Consider the following 15,896-nt stretch of genomic DNA (forward strand, 5'->3'; position numbering starts at 1 on the left):
GTCAGGGCACATGCCCAGGTTGTGAGCCTGATCCACTGTGAGGGGCATGCAAGAGGTGGCCAATTAATGTTTCTCTCTCATCAAGGTTTCTCTCTCTCTCCCTCTCCCTTTCTCTCTCTCTAAAATCAATAAAGACAAAAATTATTAAAAAATAAATAAATATCCACAAGTCCATACTTCTATACTCATATTAAAAAATAAATAAAGAAATGAGGAAGAAGGGCCAGCTCTTCTTAATAAAAAAATTCCAATTAATAAATGTTGAAGTAATGAGAGAAATAGAAAATCACCATTAGAACAACACAGTAGTAATTACTGTAGGCGATCCACCTACAATGAATGCTATAATTAGTGGTCAAAAAATTGAGGAGAAACAGTGTATATCCACAGATTCAAAGTATCTCCTGCAAGATCTGTAGTAATTAGAAAAGGAATAAAGGCAAACAACAAATAATGACCAAATAATTGACCAAAAAAAGATCTACAAATGGCAAATAAACACATGAAAATATGCTCTATGTCATTATTCATTAGGGAAATGCAAGTTAAAAACACAGAGAAATACACCTACCAGAATAAATAAAATTTAAAAGTCTGACAACTGCTGGCCAGGATGCAGATCAACTATAAATCTCATACACTGCTGATGGAAATGTAAACTGATACAGTCACTTTGGAAAACAGTTTGGCAGTTAAACACACATTTACGATAAAACCTAGCAATGCCACTCCTAGTTATTTGCCCAAGAAAAACGAAAACATAGTCTATCAATGACCTACATGTGACAGGAGCTTTTGTAATAACAGACAAAAACTGGAAATAACCCAAAATCCCATCAACTGGTGAAGAAATAAATATACTGTGGTATAGCTATGCAATAGAATACTACCCGGCAATGAAAAGGAACACATGTGAATTAATCTCACTTAGTGAAAGGTACCAGATGCAAAAGTCTACATACTGCATGATACCATATATATATATGCAAAACTTTAAGAATAGAAATGAGATCATTGGTTGCCAAAGGCTGAGAATGGAGAACTGCAAAGGGGAATGAGGGAACTTTGGAGGTGAGAGAAACATTCCATATACTCATTGTGGTGGTAGTTACACAACAGTATACATTTTTCAAAAGTCATTGGATAAATTTTATTCCATGTAATTATATCTCAAGAAACCTGACATTAAAAAAAGAAAAATCAAAATAATTCTCCACATTAACAGAATAAGGAAGAAAAACCATATGATATTCTTAATAGAGATGTTTTTAAAAAGCACTTGACAAAATTCAATATATATTAAAACACTCAGAAAACAAAGAAAGAAATTTTTTTCTTAATCTGATACAATATACAAAAAGCCTACAACTGCCCTGGCCGGGTAGCTTAGTTGGTTAGAGCATCGTGCTGATACTGCAAGGTTGTGGGTTTGATCTCTGGTCAGGGCACATGAAAGAATCAACCAATGAATGCATAAATAAGTAAAACAACAAATCAATGTGTCTTTACGTCTCTCTCTCTCTCTCGAAAATCGATTTTTTTAAATGATCTAAAAAATAAAAAAAAAATAAAAAGCCTACAACTATTGTCATACATAACAGGAATACTGAACATCTCCCCCAAGTTCAGAAATGAGACATAGATGTTCACTATCACCACTTCTAACCTACACAGTAATTTGTAATAAAAATAGAAAAAAGAGCCCTAACTGGTTTTGCTCAGTGGTTAGAGTGTTGGCCTGCGGTTCAGAGAGATTCGGGTTCGGTTCCCGCTAAGGGCATGTACCTCAGTTGCAGCTTGTTTCCTGGTTGAGTCGTGTGGGTGGCAACCACTTGATGTGTCTCTTTCACGTTGATGTTTCTCTCTCTCTCTCTCTCTCTCTTTCTCTCTGTCTCCCTCTCTCCCTCCCTCCCTCCCTCCCTCCCACTCTATCTGAAAAACAAAAAAATGTCTTCCAGTGAGGATAAAAAAATAAATAAATAAAATGTTAAAAAAAAATAGAAAAAAGAAATCATAGTTCACTTTAAAACCATTTGTTAAGCCCTGGCCGGTATGACTCAGCTGTTAGAGCGTTGTCCTGAGGACGAGAGTAGTGGGTTCAATTCCATCAAGGGCACGTACCTTGGTTGCTGTTCATTCCCTGCCCCCGTCCCAGTCAGGGTCGTGCAGGAGGAAACCAGTTGATGTGTCTCTCTTACATCGATGTCTCTCTCTGTCTCTCCTTCTCTCTCTTCCCCTCCCACTCTATCTGAAGATTAATGGAAAAATATCCTTGGGTGAGGATTAAATAAATAAACATTTGTTAAGTTGAATAAAAATGTCTATTTACTTATCTGTGTGTGTTATATTTCACAACAAAATATATAGTTAAAAGAACTTTTTTTGCCCACCCACTGTGGTTCAGTGGTTGAGTGTCGACCCATGTACCAAGAGGTCACTGGTTCTATTCCCGGTCAGGGCACATGCCCAGGTTGTGGGCCAAATCCTGAGTCGGGGAGGCATGCAGGAAGCAGCCAATCAATGTTCTCTCTCATCAATGTTTCTCTCTCTCTCTCACACACACTCTATCTGAAGGTAAATGAAAATATATCCTCGGGTAAGGATTTCTTTTTTAAGTTTTCAGGGTTTTTTTTAGAGAAAAAGGAAGGGGAAGAGCAGAGGGTGGGGGAGGGGGAGAGAGAGAGAGAGAGAGAAATATCAATCAGCTCCCTCTGTAAGAGAGCCCACACTGGGGATCAAACCTGCAACCTGGGTATGTGCCCTGAGCAGAATCCAACCTGAGGCCCTTCAATGCACAGCACATTGCTCCAATCAACTGAACCACACTAGATAGGGCAAGAGTTAAATGGATAAAGAAGATGTAGAATATTCTAACAACAGAATACTACTATATAGCAATGAAAATAAACAATCTACAAGTACATGCAACAATGTGGAACAATTTCATAACTATATATTTTTTTTTCTTTTTGATTTTAGAAAAAGAGGGAGAGGGAGTACTTTTGTATACCAATAATATTCTTTCTTTTCTTTTTTTCTTTATTGATTTTAGAGAAACAGGAACGAAGAGGGAGAGAGAGAGATAGAAATATCAATGAGAGAGAACCTCAACTGGCCACCTCCTGCATGCCCCCCACTGGGGATTTAGCCCACAACCTGGGCACATGCCCTGACCAGGAATCAAACTGGTGACTTCCTGGACAATGCTCAAACACTGACCCACACTGGTCAGGCTCTTTTAAAAAAATTTTCATCTAAGAATATGTTCATTGGTTCTTAGAGGGAGAGGAGAGAAAGAGAAAGAAACACTGATGTGAGAGACAAATATCAAATAACCACCTCCCATATGCACCCCAACCAGGAACCAAACCTGCAACTCAGGTATGTGCCCTGACTAGGAATCGAACCCACAACATTTGGTGTATAGGACAACACTCCAACCAAGTAAGCCACCTAGCCAGGGCAGTAATATTCTGTTTTTTTATCTGGCTGCTGTTACACGGGTGTATTCAAACTCTGAAAAGTTAATAAACTTACATGTCTTAGGATATGTGCAGTTTTCTGCATATTATATGTCAATAGAGGGATTTTTAAATTTAAAAAAAAAGAAAGAAAGCCTACCCATTGGAATAAATAGTCCATCATCCTCTATCTCTTCCTCAGCTTGATGATCTGAAGTCCTGAGTGGCTTTCCTTGAGGAGAAGCACAGAAATCTGGCTGAGATGATTTCCCAGGCTGGGCTGCTAGTTTTACAGAGTGGTTGCCTGATGGCAATAAAGGCATCTCTCCTCCAGAATGCATCTGCGGTTTTCCTGGAAGAATCACAAACACTACTTCACACTTTTGCCATTCTCAGTCATTCTCTATTGTAGAAAGCAGGATCTTGTTATAAAGTCCCTTTTAGTTAGATAAATTAATTAATGATGCATATACTATACAGGCATTTCTCCCTCTTAAAGACAGGGTGCTAAGAAAAATGCTGAAATATGTCCACGTCCAATTTACTCATCTGTAATGTCAGAGGGTTGAAGTAGATAACTGCTAGGCTTTTTTTCCTAGCTTTATGACACTGTGAGATATGCATTTTTTCCTATAGAAAAATCAGATTTGTAATTTTAAGAGAGGGGGATATATTACTGATGGCAAAAGGATACTTTATATAGACAACTATTAACATCACATTTAATTAACTACAAATGATGTACGCTATAAAATGTCTTAAACTTTCTGATACTATAAATCAATTTTACAAAACAGAGTAAAAATCACTATAAAATTATTAATATATGGTTTTACAGTTCATTAGACAACTTTTTCCTTTCTCACCCAACTCTTCATGAGTGCTATTTTACTTTTAAAATAAAAATTTTTTTTAATCCTCACCCGAGGACATTTTTGCATTTTATCTTCAGACACAACAGGAAGGAGAGAGGGAGGAAGAGACCGAGAGAAACATAGACTTGAGAGAGACACATCGAGTGATTGCCACCCACTCAACCCCAACCGGGGCCGGGGACAAACTGCAACCGAGGTACATGCCCTTAGCAGGAACCAAACCCAGGACTCTGGTCTGCAGGCTGACGCTCTAACTGCTGAGCCAAACTAGCCAGGGCGTGAGTGCTATTTTTCTTTTTGAGGGAGTGTGTAGCATTAAAAAAAGCAAAGAAACATTCATGCATTAGCAAAAGTAAACACACACAGAATATAGAATATACACAAGAAATTATTAAACAGTGATTGCTTTTGAGAAGATAACTTAAGGAAGAGGACAGAGTGAAAGGATAACTAATTTTTCACTGTGTACTTTCTGTATTTATGAAAGTATTATTATTATTATTATTTTTAATCCTCACCGAGGACATTTTTGCATTTATCTTCAGATAGAGTGGGCAGGAGAGAGGGAGGAAGAGAGAGAGAGAAACATCGATGTAAGAGAGACACATCAAGTGGTTGCCACCCACACGACCCCAAACGGCACTGGGGACAAACTGCAATCAAGGTATGTGCCCTCAGCAGGAACCTAACATGGGACTCTCTGGTCCGTGGAGTGACGCTCTAACTGCTGAGCCAAAACTGGCCACCGCTGAAATTATTTTCCGTATGTGTATTACATAGTCAAAAAGATTTTGTTTTCTAAAAAAGATTAAGTTATTTGTTGCTAAGCTCTATCCAATTACGGTCAAGGGCACATACCTCAGCTGTGGTTCTTCCCCGGCTCTGGTCAGGCCATGTGGGAGGCAACCAGTCGATGTGGCTCAATCACATCGATGTTTCTCTCTGTCTCTCTCTCCCTCCCACTCATTCTGATGATAAATAGAAAAATATCCTCGCCCGGCCAGTGTGGCTCAGTGGTTGAGCATCGAACCATGCACCAAGAGGTTGCCAGTTCAATTCTCGGTCAGGGCACATGCCTAGGTTGTGGGCCCAGTCCCCAGTGGGGGGCATGCAAGAGGCAGCCGATTGATGTTCTCTCTCATCGATGTTTCTCTCTCCCTCCCTCTCTCTTCCTCTCTCTCTAAAATCAATAAAGAAAAAAATGTTAAAAAAAAAAAATGTCCCCGGGTGAGGAATAAAAAATAAAAATAGCCTATTTTAGTCTGGCCAGTGTGGTTCAGTAGTTGAGCGTCGACCCATGCACCAGAGGTCGCTGGTTCGATTCCCAGTCAGGACACATGCCTAGGTTGTGAGCCCAATCCCCAGTGGGGGGCATGCAGGAGGCAGGCAATCGATGTTCTCACTCATCAATATTTCTATCTCTCTCTCCCTCTTACTTCTTCTCTCTCTAAAATCAATAAAGGGAAAAAACATTTTTTAAATAGCCTATTTTATACTTTTGTGAACTGCTATCTCATCAACATTAGCAATTTCAACTGGCATAAAGCATGATTTTAAATTAGAGGACCCTCCCCACTAACAAAGAAAAAAAGCCTTTATTTATTTTTAAATTTGTGGGTTTTTTTTTTTTCCTTTTCTTTTCTTTATTGAGTTTAGAGAGAGAAAGAGACAGAAACATCGATGACAGAGTACATAGACTGGCCACCTCCTGCATGCCCTCCACCGGGGATTTGCCCAAAACCCAGGCATGTGCCCTGACGGGGAATCAAACTGGGACCTCTCAGTTCATGAGACGATGCTCAATCCACTAAGCCACACCAGCTGGGTCAGCCAAATTTCTTAAAAAAAATTTTTTTTTATCCTCACCCGAGGACATTTTTCCATTTTTTTTGTTCAGATAGAGTGGTGGAGAGGGAGAGGGAGAGGGAGAGGGAGAGGGAGAGGGAGAGGGAAACATTGAAGTGAAAAGGACACATCGAGTGGCTGCCACCTGCACAACCAACCAGGGCCAGGGACAAACTGCAACCGAGGTATATGCCCTTAGCTGGAACCGAACCCGGGTCTCTATGAACTGCAGGCTGACACTCTAATCGTTGAGCCAAACCGGCCAGGGCCCAAATTTCTTATAAGAGGCACTTCTGCCCTCGACAGGTAGCTCAGTTGGTTAAAGCATCGACCCAATATGCCAAGGTTTCAGGTTCAAAACCCAGATAGGGTACATACAAGAATCAACCAATGAATGCATATATAAAGTGGAACAAGAAATTAGTATTTCTCACCCTAGCTGTTTTGGCTCAACAGTTAGAGTATGTGCCCTCAGCCCAAAGAGTTTCAGGTTTGATTCTTGGTCAAAGGCACAACCTGGATTGCAGGTTCCATCCCCAGTCATGCAGGAGGCAACTAATCAATGTGTCTCTCTCACATCAATGCTTGTCTGTCTGTCTCTCTCTTTCACTCTACCTAAAAATCAATGAAAAAATATACTCAGGTGAGGGTTAACACACACACACACACACACACACACACACACACAGAAAAATTGGTGCTTCTCTCTCTTTCCTTTCTTCTCACTCTCTAAAACCAATTCTAAAAATTATATGTATATAAAAAAAGAGGGAACTTCTGCCCTGGCCAGTTTGGCTCAGCAGTTACAGTGTCAGCCTGCAGTCCAGAGAGAAGCTCACTTTGGTAGGTAGAGCTTTCATTTATACTTCTGCCACCTAAAACACATTTGGAACTACTCTAAAACTATCCCTATAGTTTATCACCTTCACCACACTCCATATGGAGGAAATGTTCTTTCTCTCTGCAAACATTTTTTTCTCTGACCCCATCTCAATTTAATTCCTCTCCCAAAAAACCCCTTAGGACCTTACTCTTCCTTTCCTCTTATCAATGTGCCAGATGCTGAAAGACCTTAGAAAGAGAAATGGAGAAGGGTAAAAGAAATAGAGAAAGACAAGCTTTATTCAGAGTATATGTATAACTTGTTTACTGCCAGACTAAGAACTGTAAATTGATAACATAAAAATAATTACCTGAGCCCTGGCCGGTTTGACTCGGTTAGAGCATCGGCCCGCGAACCAGAGAGTCCTGGGTTCAGTTCCCGCTAAGTCCTGGTTCAGTTCACATACCTCTGTTGTAGTTTGTCCCCAGCTCCAGTTGAGGTCGTGTGGGTGGCAACCACTCAATGTGTCTCACGTCGATGTTTCTCTCTCTCTCCTCCCCTCCCTCCCTCTCTCCTTCCTAATAACAATAAATAAATAAATATTAAAAAAATAATAATTACCTGAGAACTGTGGAAACCAACTATAAGCTAAAGTTTGTCCAAGTTAAATATTTTTAGAAGGCAAAGAGAAAAAGCATAAGTAGAAATTAGGAAATATGAATCAATTTTAAAAGAACAATTAAGCCCTGGATGGCCAGTTCAGTTGATCAGATGTCATCCAATATGCCAAGGTTGCAGGTTCGCCCTCCAGTCAGGACAAATACAAGAATCAAACAATGAATACATAAATAAGTAGAACAACAAATTGATATCTCTCTGCCTCTGTCTTTCTCTCCCTTCCTTTCTTCTCTCTAAAATCAATAAATTAAAAAGAAAAAAGAACAATTAAGATTATGCTAGGGCTCGGCCAGTGCAGCTCAGTGGTTGAGCATCGACCCATGCACCAAGAGGTCACTGGTTCAATTCCCAGTCAGGGCACATGCCTGAGTTACGGGCTTGATCCCCAGTAGGGGACATACAGAAGGCAGCCGATGGATGTTTCTCTCTCACACTGATGTTTCTCTCTCTCTAAAAAATCAATTAAAAAAAAAAGATGCTTAACATCACTAGTTATTAGGCAAATATAAATCAAAACCACAATGAGATACCACTTCACAACTGTTAGAATGGCTATTACCAATAAGACAAGAAATAAGAAGTGTTGGAGAAGATGTAGAGAAAAAGGAACCTAAGAATTAACTAACTGCCTGTGGGAATGTAAATTGGTGCAGCCACTGTGGAAAACAGTAGGGAGGTTCCTCAAAAAATTAAGAACAAAGCTACCACATAACCGATCAATCTCTCTTCTGGGTATCTACTGGAAATTTTTGAAAACATTTATTCGTAAAGATATATGCACCCCTATGTTCATTGCAGCATTATTTACAATAGCCAAGATACAGAAACAACCTAAGTGTCCTTTGATGGATGAATGAATAAAGATGTGGTACATATACATAATGGAATACTATTCAACCATAAAAAACATGAATGTTGCCATTTGGAACAACATGGACAGATCTTGAGAGTATTATGCTAAATGAAATAAGTCAGGTGGGAAAGGACAAGAACCATGTGATTTTACTCAGGTGGGATATAAAACATAAAGCTCATGGATACAAGAAAACAAAATGGTGGATATAAGAGGGGTGAGGGAGGACAAAGAGGGTAAAGGGGGTCAAATATATGGTCAAGGAAGGAGACTAGACTTTGGTTGATAAGAGTAGACAGAGGTTGTGTCACAAAATTGCACACCTGATATTTGTATCATGTTATTAACCAACGTTACCCCAGTAAATATAATTTTTTTAAAAATCTCTAGATTCAATAGTAGAGTGATTTTGAATCACTACTTAATTATCCATTCCTTCTATAGCACTCTAATTTGTATTTTCCTCCAGTTTCTCCTGTATTCATGTCACAAATACAACTTAGCTTGAAGAAAAAAATTCAATAATCAGTCCCTCAAATATGTTCCCCATTATGAAGGCATGCTTCACCATCCCCCAGTCCAGATATCTTACATCGTAGCAGTCTCTGAGCAATATCGGGTTTTTGTCCAATTTCTAAAATATACTCTTTATCTCTAGCCTTATTGTCAACATCCTCTTCCAATCCTTTCTAAGGTCTTAAGGGGATAACAGCAAGGCTGTGAATATCTGGGATCCACCTTCTTTCTGAAGCCCTGCTACATTCCCATACAAACACAGCACTGCCACATTTTCAGAATGTGCTCTTCTATTTCCACTCTTTCTTCACAACCTATCAAAACCTATCAATCCTACAAGTTCCAATTTCAAAATTCCTAATTACCTGTACCATACAAACAACTTAATCACATATTGTCTTACACTGTTCCAAATGAATTATGTGTTTATGTCTTGTCTTTTCAACTAGATTATAAGCTTCCTAAGGTTAGAACTATGTCTTCTGCTTCTTTTGTGTATCAATTAGCTATCACCTATGGGAAAAGTTCAAACACCTGAGCATGAAAAACAAAGCCTTTCACAATCTAAACACAATCCACCACTCTGAAGTCATCTCTCACCACTTTCTCCAAACAACTATGTCACCATCCTCTTCTGCCTCTGACCTCTGAGCAGACTATTGTTGGCCTATGAAACCCCATGCCACCCGGCTGGTGTGGCTCAGTGGTTGAGTGTTAACCCATGCACCAAGAGATTTCCAGTTCGATTTTAGGTCAGGGCACATGCCCAGGTGGTGGGCCTAATCCCCAGTGGGGGGTGAGCAGGAGGCAGCCAATCGATGTCTCTCTCCCTCTCCCTTCCTCCTTCTCTAAAATCAATAAATTATTTTTAAAAAGAAAAAGAAAGAAACCCCATGCCATCATTAGGCAAACTGCAACTCATCCTTCAAGTCCTAAGGATTATGTCATCTCTGTAAAGCCTTTCTGAGTGTACCAAGCAGTAGTCTCTCCCTTTAAGCCACTGCCCCTCCTCCACAAGCCCACTTCATGCATACTCACCAGATCACAAAAAGCCATACACAGTTCATACCTCCAGACAGGAAAGGATAGAGGAAGGGAAAAAAAGGACACAGAGCCCGGCTAGATGTGGCTCAGTGGTTGAGTATCAATCCATGCACCAAGAGGTTGCCAGTTCGATTCCTGGTCAGGGAACATGCCCAAGTTGTGGGCCAAATCCCCGGGGTGGGGGGCATGCAGGAGGCGGCCAATCAATGTTCTCTCATCATTTTTTCTCTCTCTCTCCCTCTCTCTTCCTTTCTCTCTAAAATCAATAAAGAAAGAAGAAGAAAAAAAAAGGACAAAGGAGACTTAAGAAATGGAAGGGGAGAAGAAAGTCTCCACCCATTCATAAAGTTCACTGCTGACCCTTAGGCGCACCACAGTTCCAATTCCATACCAAATCAGGATCCCCTTTCAGAAAAACTAAATTTTGTAAAGACATTGCAAGAGCACAGTGGCAATGGCAAAGGCAATGCCAAACTGTTATTGACAAGAAAAATGTAGCCTAAAGACTTCGTAAATCTTACCTTCTTCTTCCTTGACTTCTTCACTAGGCTCTCCTGGAAAAGGTTCCTGTGTGGTAAGATGATCACCTCTGTCTTCTTGGGTAACTGGTCTGGGCCTAAGTGTCATTTTCTTCCCTCTCCTTGAGCCAGTGGCATGGAGTTTTTCTTTATCAACGTGTATATTAAGGGACTGGGAGGACTCCAAGGAAGGTAGGGTGATTCCCTTAGAGATGGCCACATCAACTTCTAGAACTGGTACATTTATGTCCTGGCTGAGAACCCTGGAGCTCAAAGATCGATCCTCCATACCAAGCTGATTTCCTGCATCCTGCACAGATTCAACTTCAAGCTCCGCTGCTCTACCATGACTTCCACCCCAGGACTGTGACACTGACCCCAAGTCTTTAACCTGGTCAGATTCTGGTTTAACAGCTGACTGTAGGTCTAAGTCATTCTCCTCCTGGTTGTCTTGATGCTGTGGGAACTCAGTCATTGTAGTTCTTCTCTTCTTACTGGGCAACATTTTAAAAGTCCTACTTTTGTTCCATCCTGAAAGGATAAAAGCAAGTTCTTATCACCTTCATATTGATTATGATAATATTTCCTCAAATATCTTTTCACTTATATTCAACCATGAACACAGTACTTTATACCAAATGCACACTCTTCCATTAGGTGGATGTAGACAGACAATGGTTAGAGTACCTGAGCTAAAATCCTAGCTCTACCACTAATTAGAACATTATTTTGGCTGAATGACTTAACCTCTCTAAACTTCAGTTTCCTCAACTGTAAAAAATAATTGTTTTTTTGCCCGGCCGGTGTGGCTCATTGGATTGAGCATCATCTCATGCACCAATAGGTCACTGGTTCAATTATTATTCAGGGCACATACTTGGGTTTCCAGCTGGATCCCCAGTAGGAGGTATGCAGGAGGCATCCAATGGATGTTCTCTCATTGATGTTTCTATCTTTCTCCCTCTCCCTTCCTTTCTCTAAAATCAATCAATAAAAAAATCAAATTAAAAATATTATAAAGCCCTGGCCAATTTGGCTCAGCAGTTAGAGCATCAGCCTGCAGACCAAGAAGTCATGGGTTTGATTTCGGTCAAGGGCACGTACCTCGGTTGCAATTTGGTCCCTGGCTCTGGTCGGGTCGTTCAGGAGTCAATGTGCCTCTCTCACATGGATGTTTTTCTCTTTCCCCCTCTATCTGAAGATAAACAGAAAAAATATCCTCAGGTGAGGATTAAAGAATATATATATAATAAAAAATTAAGTGGTGCTGAATTTAGAAAGCAATTTTTTTAAAATATGTTTTTATTGCCTAGCCAGTGTGGCTTGGTGGATTTGGCATCGTCCCATGGACTGAGAGGTTCTGGTTCAATTTTCCGTCAGGACACATGCCTGAGTAGCTGGTTCCATCCCCAGTAGGGGGCGTGCAGGAGCTGGCTGATCAATGTTTCATTCTCTCACATAGATGTTTCTATCTCTCTCTCCCTTCCTTTCTCTCTAAAAAAAATCTATAAAAACAGCCCTGGCCCGTTTGGCTCAGCAGTTAAAGCATCAGCCTGCAGTCCAGAGAGACCTGGGTTCGGTTCCCGCTAAGGGCATGTACTTCAGTTGCAGTTTGTCCATGGCCCCGGTTGGGGTCGGGTCATGTGGGTGGCAGCCAGTTGATGTGTCTCTCTCATGTCAATGTTTTTCTCTCTCTCTTCTTCGCCAACAACCCCCCCGGCCCTATCTGAAGATGAATGTAAAAATGTCCTCAGGTAAGGATTAAAAAAAAAACAATAAAAACATATTTTAGATAAGTAAATGTTTTTATTGATTTTTTTAGAGATATAAAACATTGATGTGAGAAACAACCTTCACCTGCCTCCTGTACGCCCCCTACTGGGAATTGAGCCAGAAACCCAGGCATGTGCCCTGACCGGGAATCGAACCAGGACCTCTCAGTCCATGGGACTATGCCCAATCCACTGAGCCACATTGGCCAGGTTAGAAAGCAATAATTTTTTTTCATCCTCACCTGAGGGTATTTTTCCATTTATCTTCAGGTAGAGTGAAAGGGAGAGAGGGAAGAAGAGAGAGAGAGACACACAGAGATACATGGATGTGAGAGAGACACATCCATCCACTGGTTGCCTCCCGCACGACCCCAAGGGCAGGGGGCAAACCACAACTGAGGTACGTGCCCTAGGCCAGAATCAAACCCAGGACTCTGATCCACAGGCTGGCACTCTAACCACTGAGTCAAATCGACTAGGGCTAAAAATAATTTTAAAAAAAATATTGCTTTCACCCTGGCTGGTTTGGCTCAGTGGTTAGAGCGTCGGTCCTCAGACCAGGGATTCGCAGGTTCGATTACAGTTAAGGGCATGTAGGTCAGTTGTGGTTCAGGCCCTGGCCCTGGTCGGGTTGTGCAGGAGGCAGCCAATTCATGTGTCTCTCTCTCATCGATGCTTCTCTCCCCAACCCCAACTCTATCTGAAGATAAATGGAAAGATATCCTTGGGTGAGGATTTTTTTTTTTAAATGTTTTTACCTCATAGAGTTGTTATATGAATTACATAGCAAGTGATTAGTAAGCGTCAGTTATTATTATTACCATCAGGAGGGTAGACTAGCATGATGCTAAGAGTAAACTAAGTCAAACTGTCTATATTTGTTTCCCAAATCTGATTCTCTCCAGCTTTGTGACCTGGTATAAGTTACTTAACCTGAATCTCAGTTTCTTCAGTTATAAAATGAAATAAAAATAGCACGTACATCATTAGATAATTTATTAGATGAATAAATGTTTTCTATTGTTGTTTGCATAAACAGGTATTTCCATTAACAGAAACAACCCCAAAGCAAAGTGTGGTGGTCTAAAGAGGTTAGTCCATATTAACAGAAATTTTGTGTTGTAAACAAGAGACAGATTCCTACTGTTCTCTGTACTATGTTACTTCCGGATTCTTGCTTTCAATTCCAGTTATCACATTTTGAGGGTAACACTAACCTAAACTGAAAGGTAGGTATCTTCTTTTATGTTCTTATAGCACCTGTTTGCAAACCTCTTTTAAAGTAATTATCACTTTTGTGGATTGTCTCCCGTTTGTCTCCCATCTCCCTTCACAAAAACTATGTTTTTTTTTTCCAGGAAAAGGACTCTTTTAACTAGTATCCCTAGTACCAGGGCAGTATCTCCCCTACTGTAGACACTCAATGAATGCTCCCTGAATAAATTAATGAATGAAAGACAGTGTGAACTTCCTACCCTGTGCTTATTTTATGCAGCATTTGGACCAAGAGTTAAGCATTATATGGAAACTTTCTACCAAAAAAAACTTTACTCAATAAAATAGGTACAAGACTAGAATAAGCTACCTGGTATTACAGTGAGTTCTTCATCAATGACAATGTTCAAAGTCTGAATGCCCATCTACCAGGGCACTAGAAAGACTGGATTAGAGGAATGCAAAATAAAGTTTCCTCTTTTCCTTTTTAAATTCTTTCCCCTATTTATTGATTTGAGAGAGAGAGAGATACATCGATTTGTTGTTCTACTTATTTATGCATTCATTGGTTGATTCTTGTATGTGCCTTGACCAGGGATGGAACCTGCAAACTTGATGTATGGCGGCCACACTCTAACCAACTCAGCTATTCCGCTAGGACAAAGTCCTAACTCCTAAGAGTATGAACTTTAAGGTTAATTTTAAACCTCCCTAATTCAGTTTCCACAGGTCACTAGGAGAGACCTCCCCCCCTCTCTCCAATCTACCAACGCCCCTGTCTTCCTAATTAAAGCTCAACAAACACGTGAAGATTCCGTTGATCCCTGTAAGGGAAGGGTGGTGAGTGGGTAAGAGGAGTAGAAATAGCTTAGGCGAATCCTATATTTCACAGATTAATTACTGAGGTCCAGAAAAGGGGGGGAAAATAAGGAAGAAAAGAAAGACAGCTACCATTTAAAATCAGCAGCGTACAGGCATCGGCTCCAAGCACTTATAATACAGCAGTTCTAAAGAGGCTCACCGTTTGGGAACTAGAGTGTGACCAACAAGGTGAAAGAATGCAAATCCGGAGGTAGCCCCAGCGCGAGCCCTTCCTGGGAAAAGATTTCAAAAAGGGGTCCTAACTGCGCTCTTTACCTGGGCGCTGAACACTGGCCCAAGACCCCCCTCCCAGCCAGACACCCTTACACCTCTACCTTCTGTCATACACCCCGCGCCAGCCCTCAGACCCGACCCCCTCAGCCGGGACTTCCTTCGCCAAATGTCCAGCTTCCACTTGTCACTTCCCGCCTCATAGCACACGACCCAGTCCCCTCACCAGAGCCCGAACCCGCGGAAACTCAGCGTCGGTCCCACCGGAAGTCAGCCAGCGGCAGCAACCTACGTGCGCGCACCCGAGCGGCGGTGCGCAGCGTCATGTCGTCAAGGAGCATGCTCCAACCACTAGCCGCCGTCCCGTTTAGGGGCGAGATGAAGCCACAAAGCTATCACGTCAGTTGTGGGCAAAAAAATTAAAATGAAATACCTCCCTCTCTTGGTCCATAGAGCGTTCCTACACCAAACAAAATTTGGGATTGAGATTCAGTGGTTTAACTTGATAACTAATCCTTCTCGGCGTGGGACACCCGGAATACCGGACTAAGGAAATGGAAAATTCAGAAATTTTCAGAAAGGAACCCCTGGGTTACAAATAGTGCAGTTATTTGTAATATTGAGTGATGGACTCACTCTATAGTAATTATTCATATCTGTATAATGCTCTGCCATTTTACAAAATGCTTTCACCAACGTTATCATAGGTGATTTGATTTTCACGATAAACTCTATGGAACAATGTATATTATAATACATTCAAATTTACACAGAACAAATTTCTGGTTCAACTGGGCAGGTGATTTCACAAAGATACACAGCTATCAAGGGGAATCAGGTATACTAAAATTCTAGCTTCTAATGCATTGATCCAAAATCCAGGAGGCATATGCGATCTTCAAAAATTCAACACCTGTGTTTTGAACAAATGAATGACTCTTAGAACCATGTTCTTTCCACTCTTCTAGGAGAGAATGTCAAAGCTGGAAAATATATTCAACTCTGTCATTTTACAGGTGAGCCACCAAGAAATATTTATGTATTTAAATAATCTATTTGACGTAATCCTGTCTGTAAACAGAATCCGACAGGATGAAAGTATCCACAGCCAAAGTGAAGAGGGAGATTGATGTAATCATGGACATAACTGCAAACTGACTCTAACCTGAATCAAATGCCAAGGAAGTCTCTAGAAGCTTGGAGT

The 15,896-nt window shown here is 40.8% G+C and overlaps 1 protein-coding gene and 1 long non-coding RNA gene across 5 annotated transcripts in view; both read right to left on the reverse strand.

The window, feature by feature from the left end:
• GON4L (gon-4 like) overlaps positions 1-11,762 on the reverse strand; it is an 87,751-nt gene extending 75,989 nt beyond the window's left edge. For all 4 annotated transcript variants that reach the window (XR_004960998.1, XM_036273769.1, XM_036273768.1 and 1 more), the window contains exons 1-3: positions 11,718-11,762; positions 10,617-11,144; positions 3,622-3,813 (exon numbers count right to left, since the gene is read on the reverse strand). Coding sequence is in view for 3 of the 4 variants with exons in the window: in XM_036273769.1 (XP_036129662.1) it covers positions 3,622-3,813; positions 10,617-11,118 (694 nt within the window). In the remaining variant the exon portion in view is untranslated. The remainder of the gene's footprint in view (positions 1-3,621; positions 3,814-10,616; positions 11,145-11,717) is intronic.
• Positions 11,763-11,767: 5 nt separating this feature from the next.
• LOC118638026 lies at positions 11,768-14,956 on the reverse strand. Its single transcript, XR_004960999.1, has 3 exons — positions 14,919-14,956; positions 14,622-14,694; positions 11,768-11,808 (listed from the first exon to the last, which is right to left on the reverse strand). It is a non-coding gene; the product is annotated as an uncharacterized LOC118638026 (long non-coding RNA).
• Between the last annotated feature and the right edge of the window lie 940 nt (positions 14,957-15,896).

This window comes from Molossus molossus, unplaced genomic scaffold, assembly GCF_014108415.1.
Source record: "Molossus molossus isolate mMolMol1 unplaced genomic scaffold, mMolMol1.p scaffold_m16_p_20, whole genome shotgun sequence".
In the NCBI taxonomy this organism is placed as follows: Eukaryota; Metazoa; Chordata; class Mammalia; order Chiroptera; family Molossidae; genus Molossus; species Molossus molossus.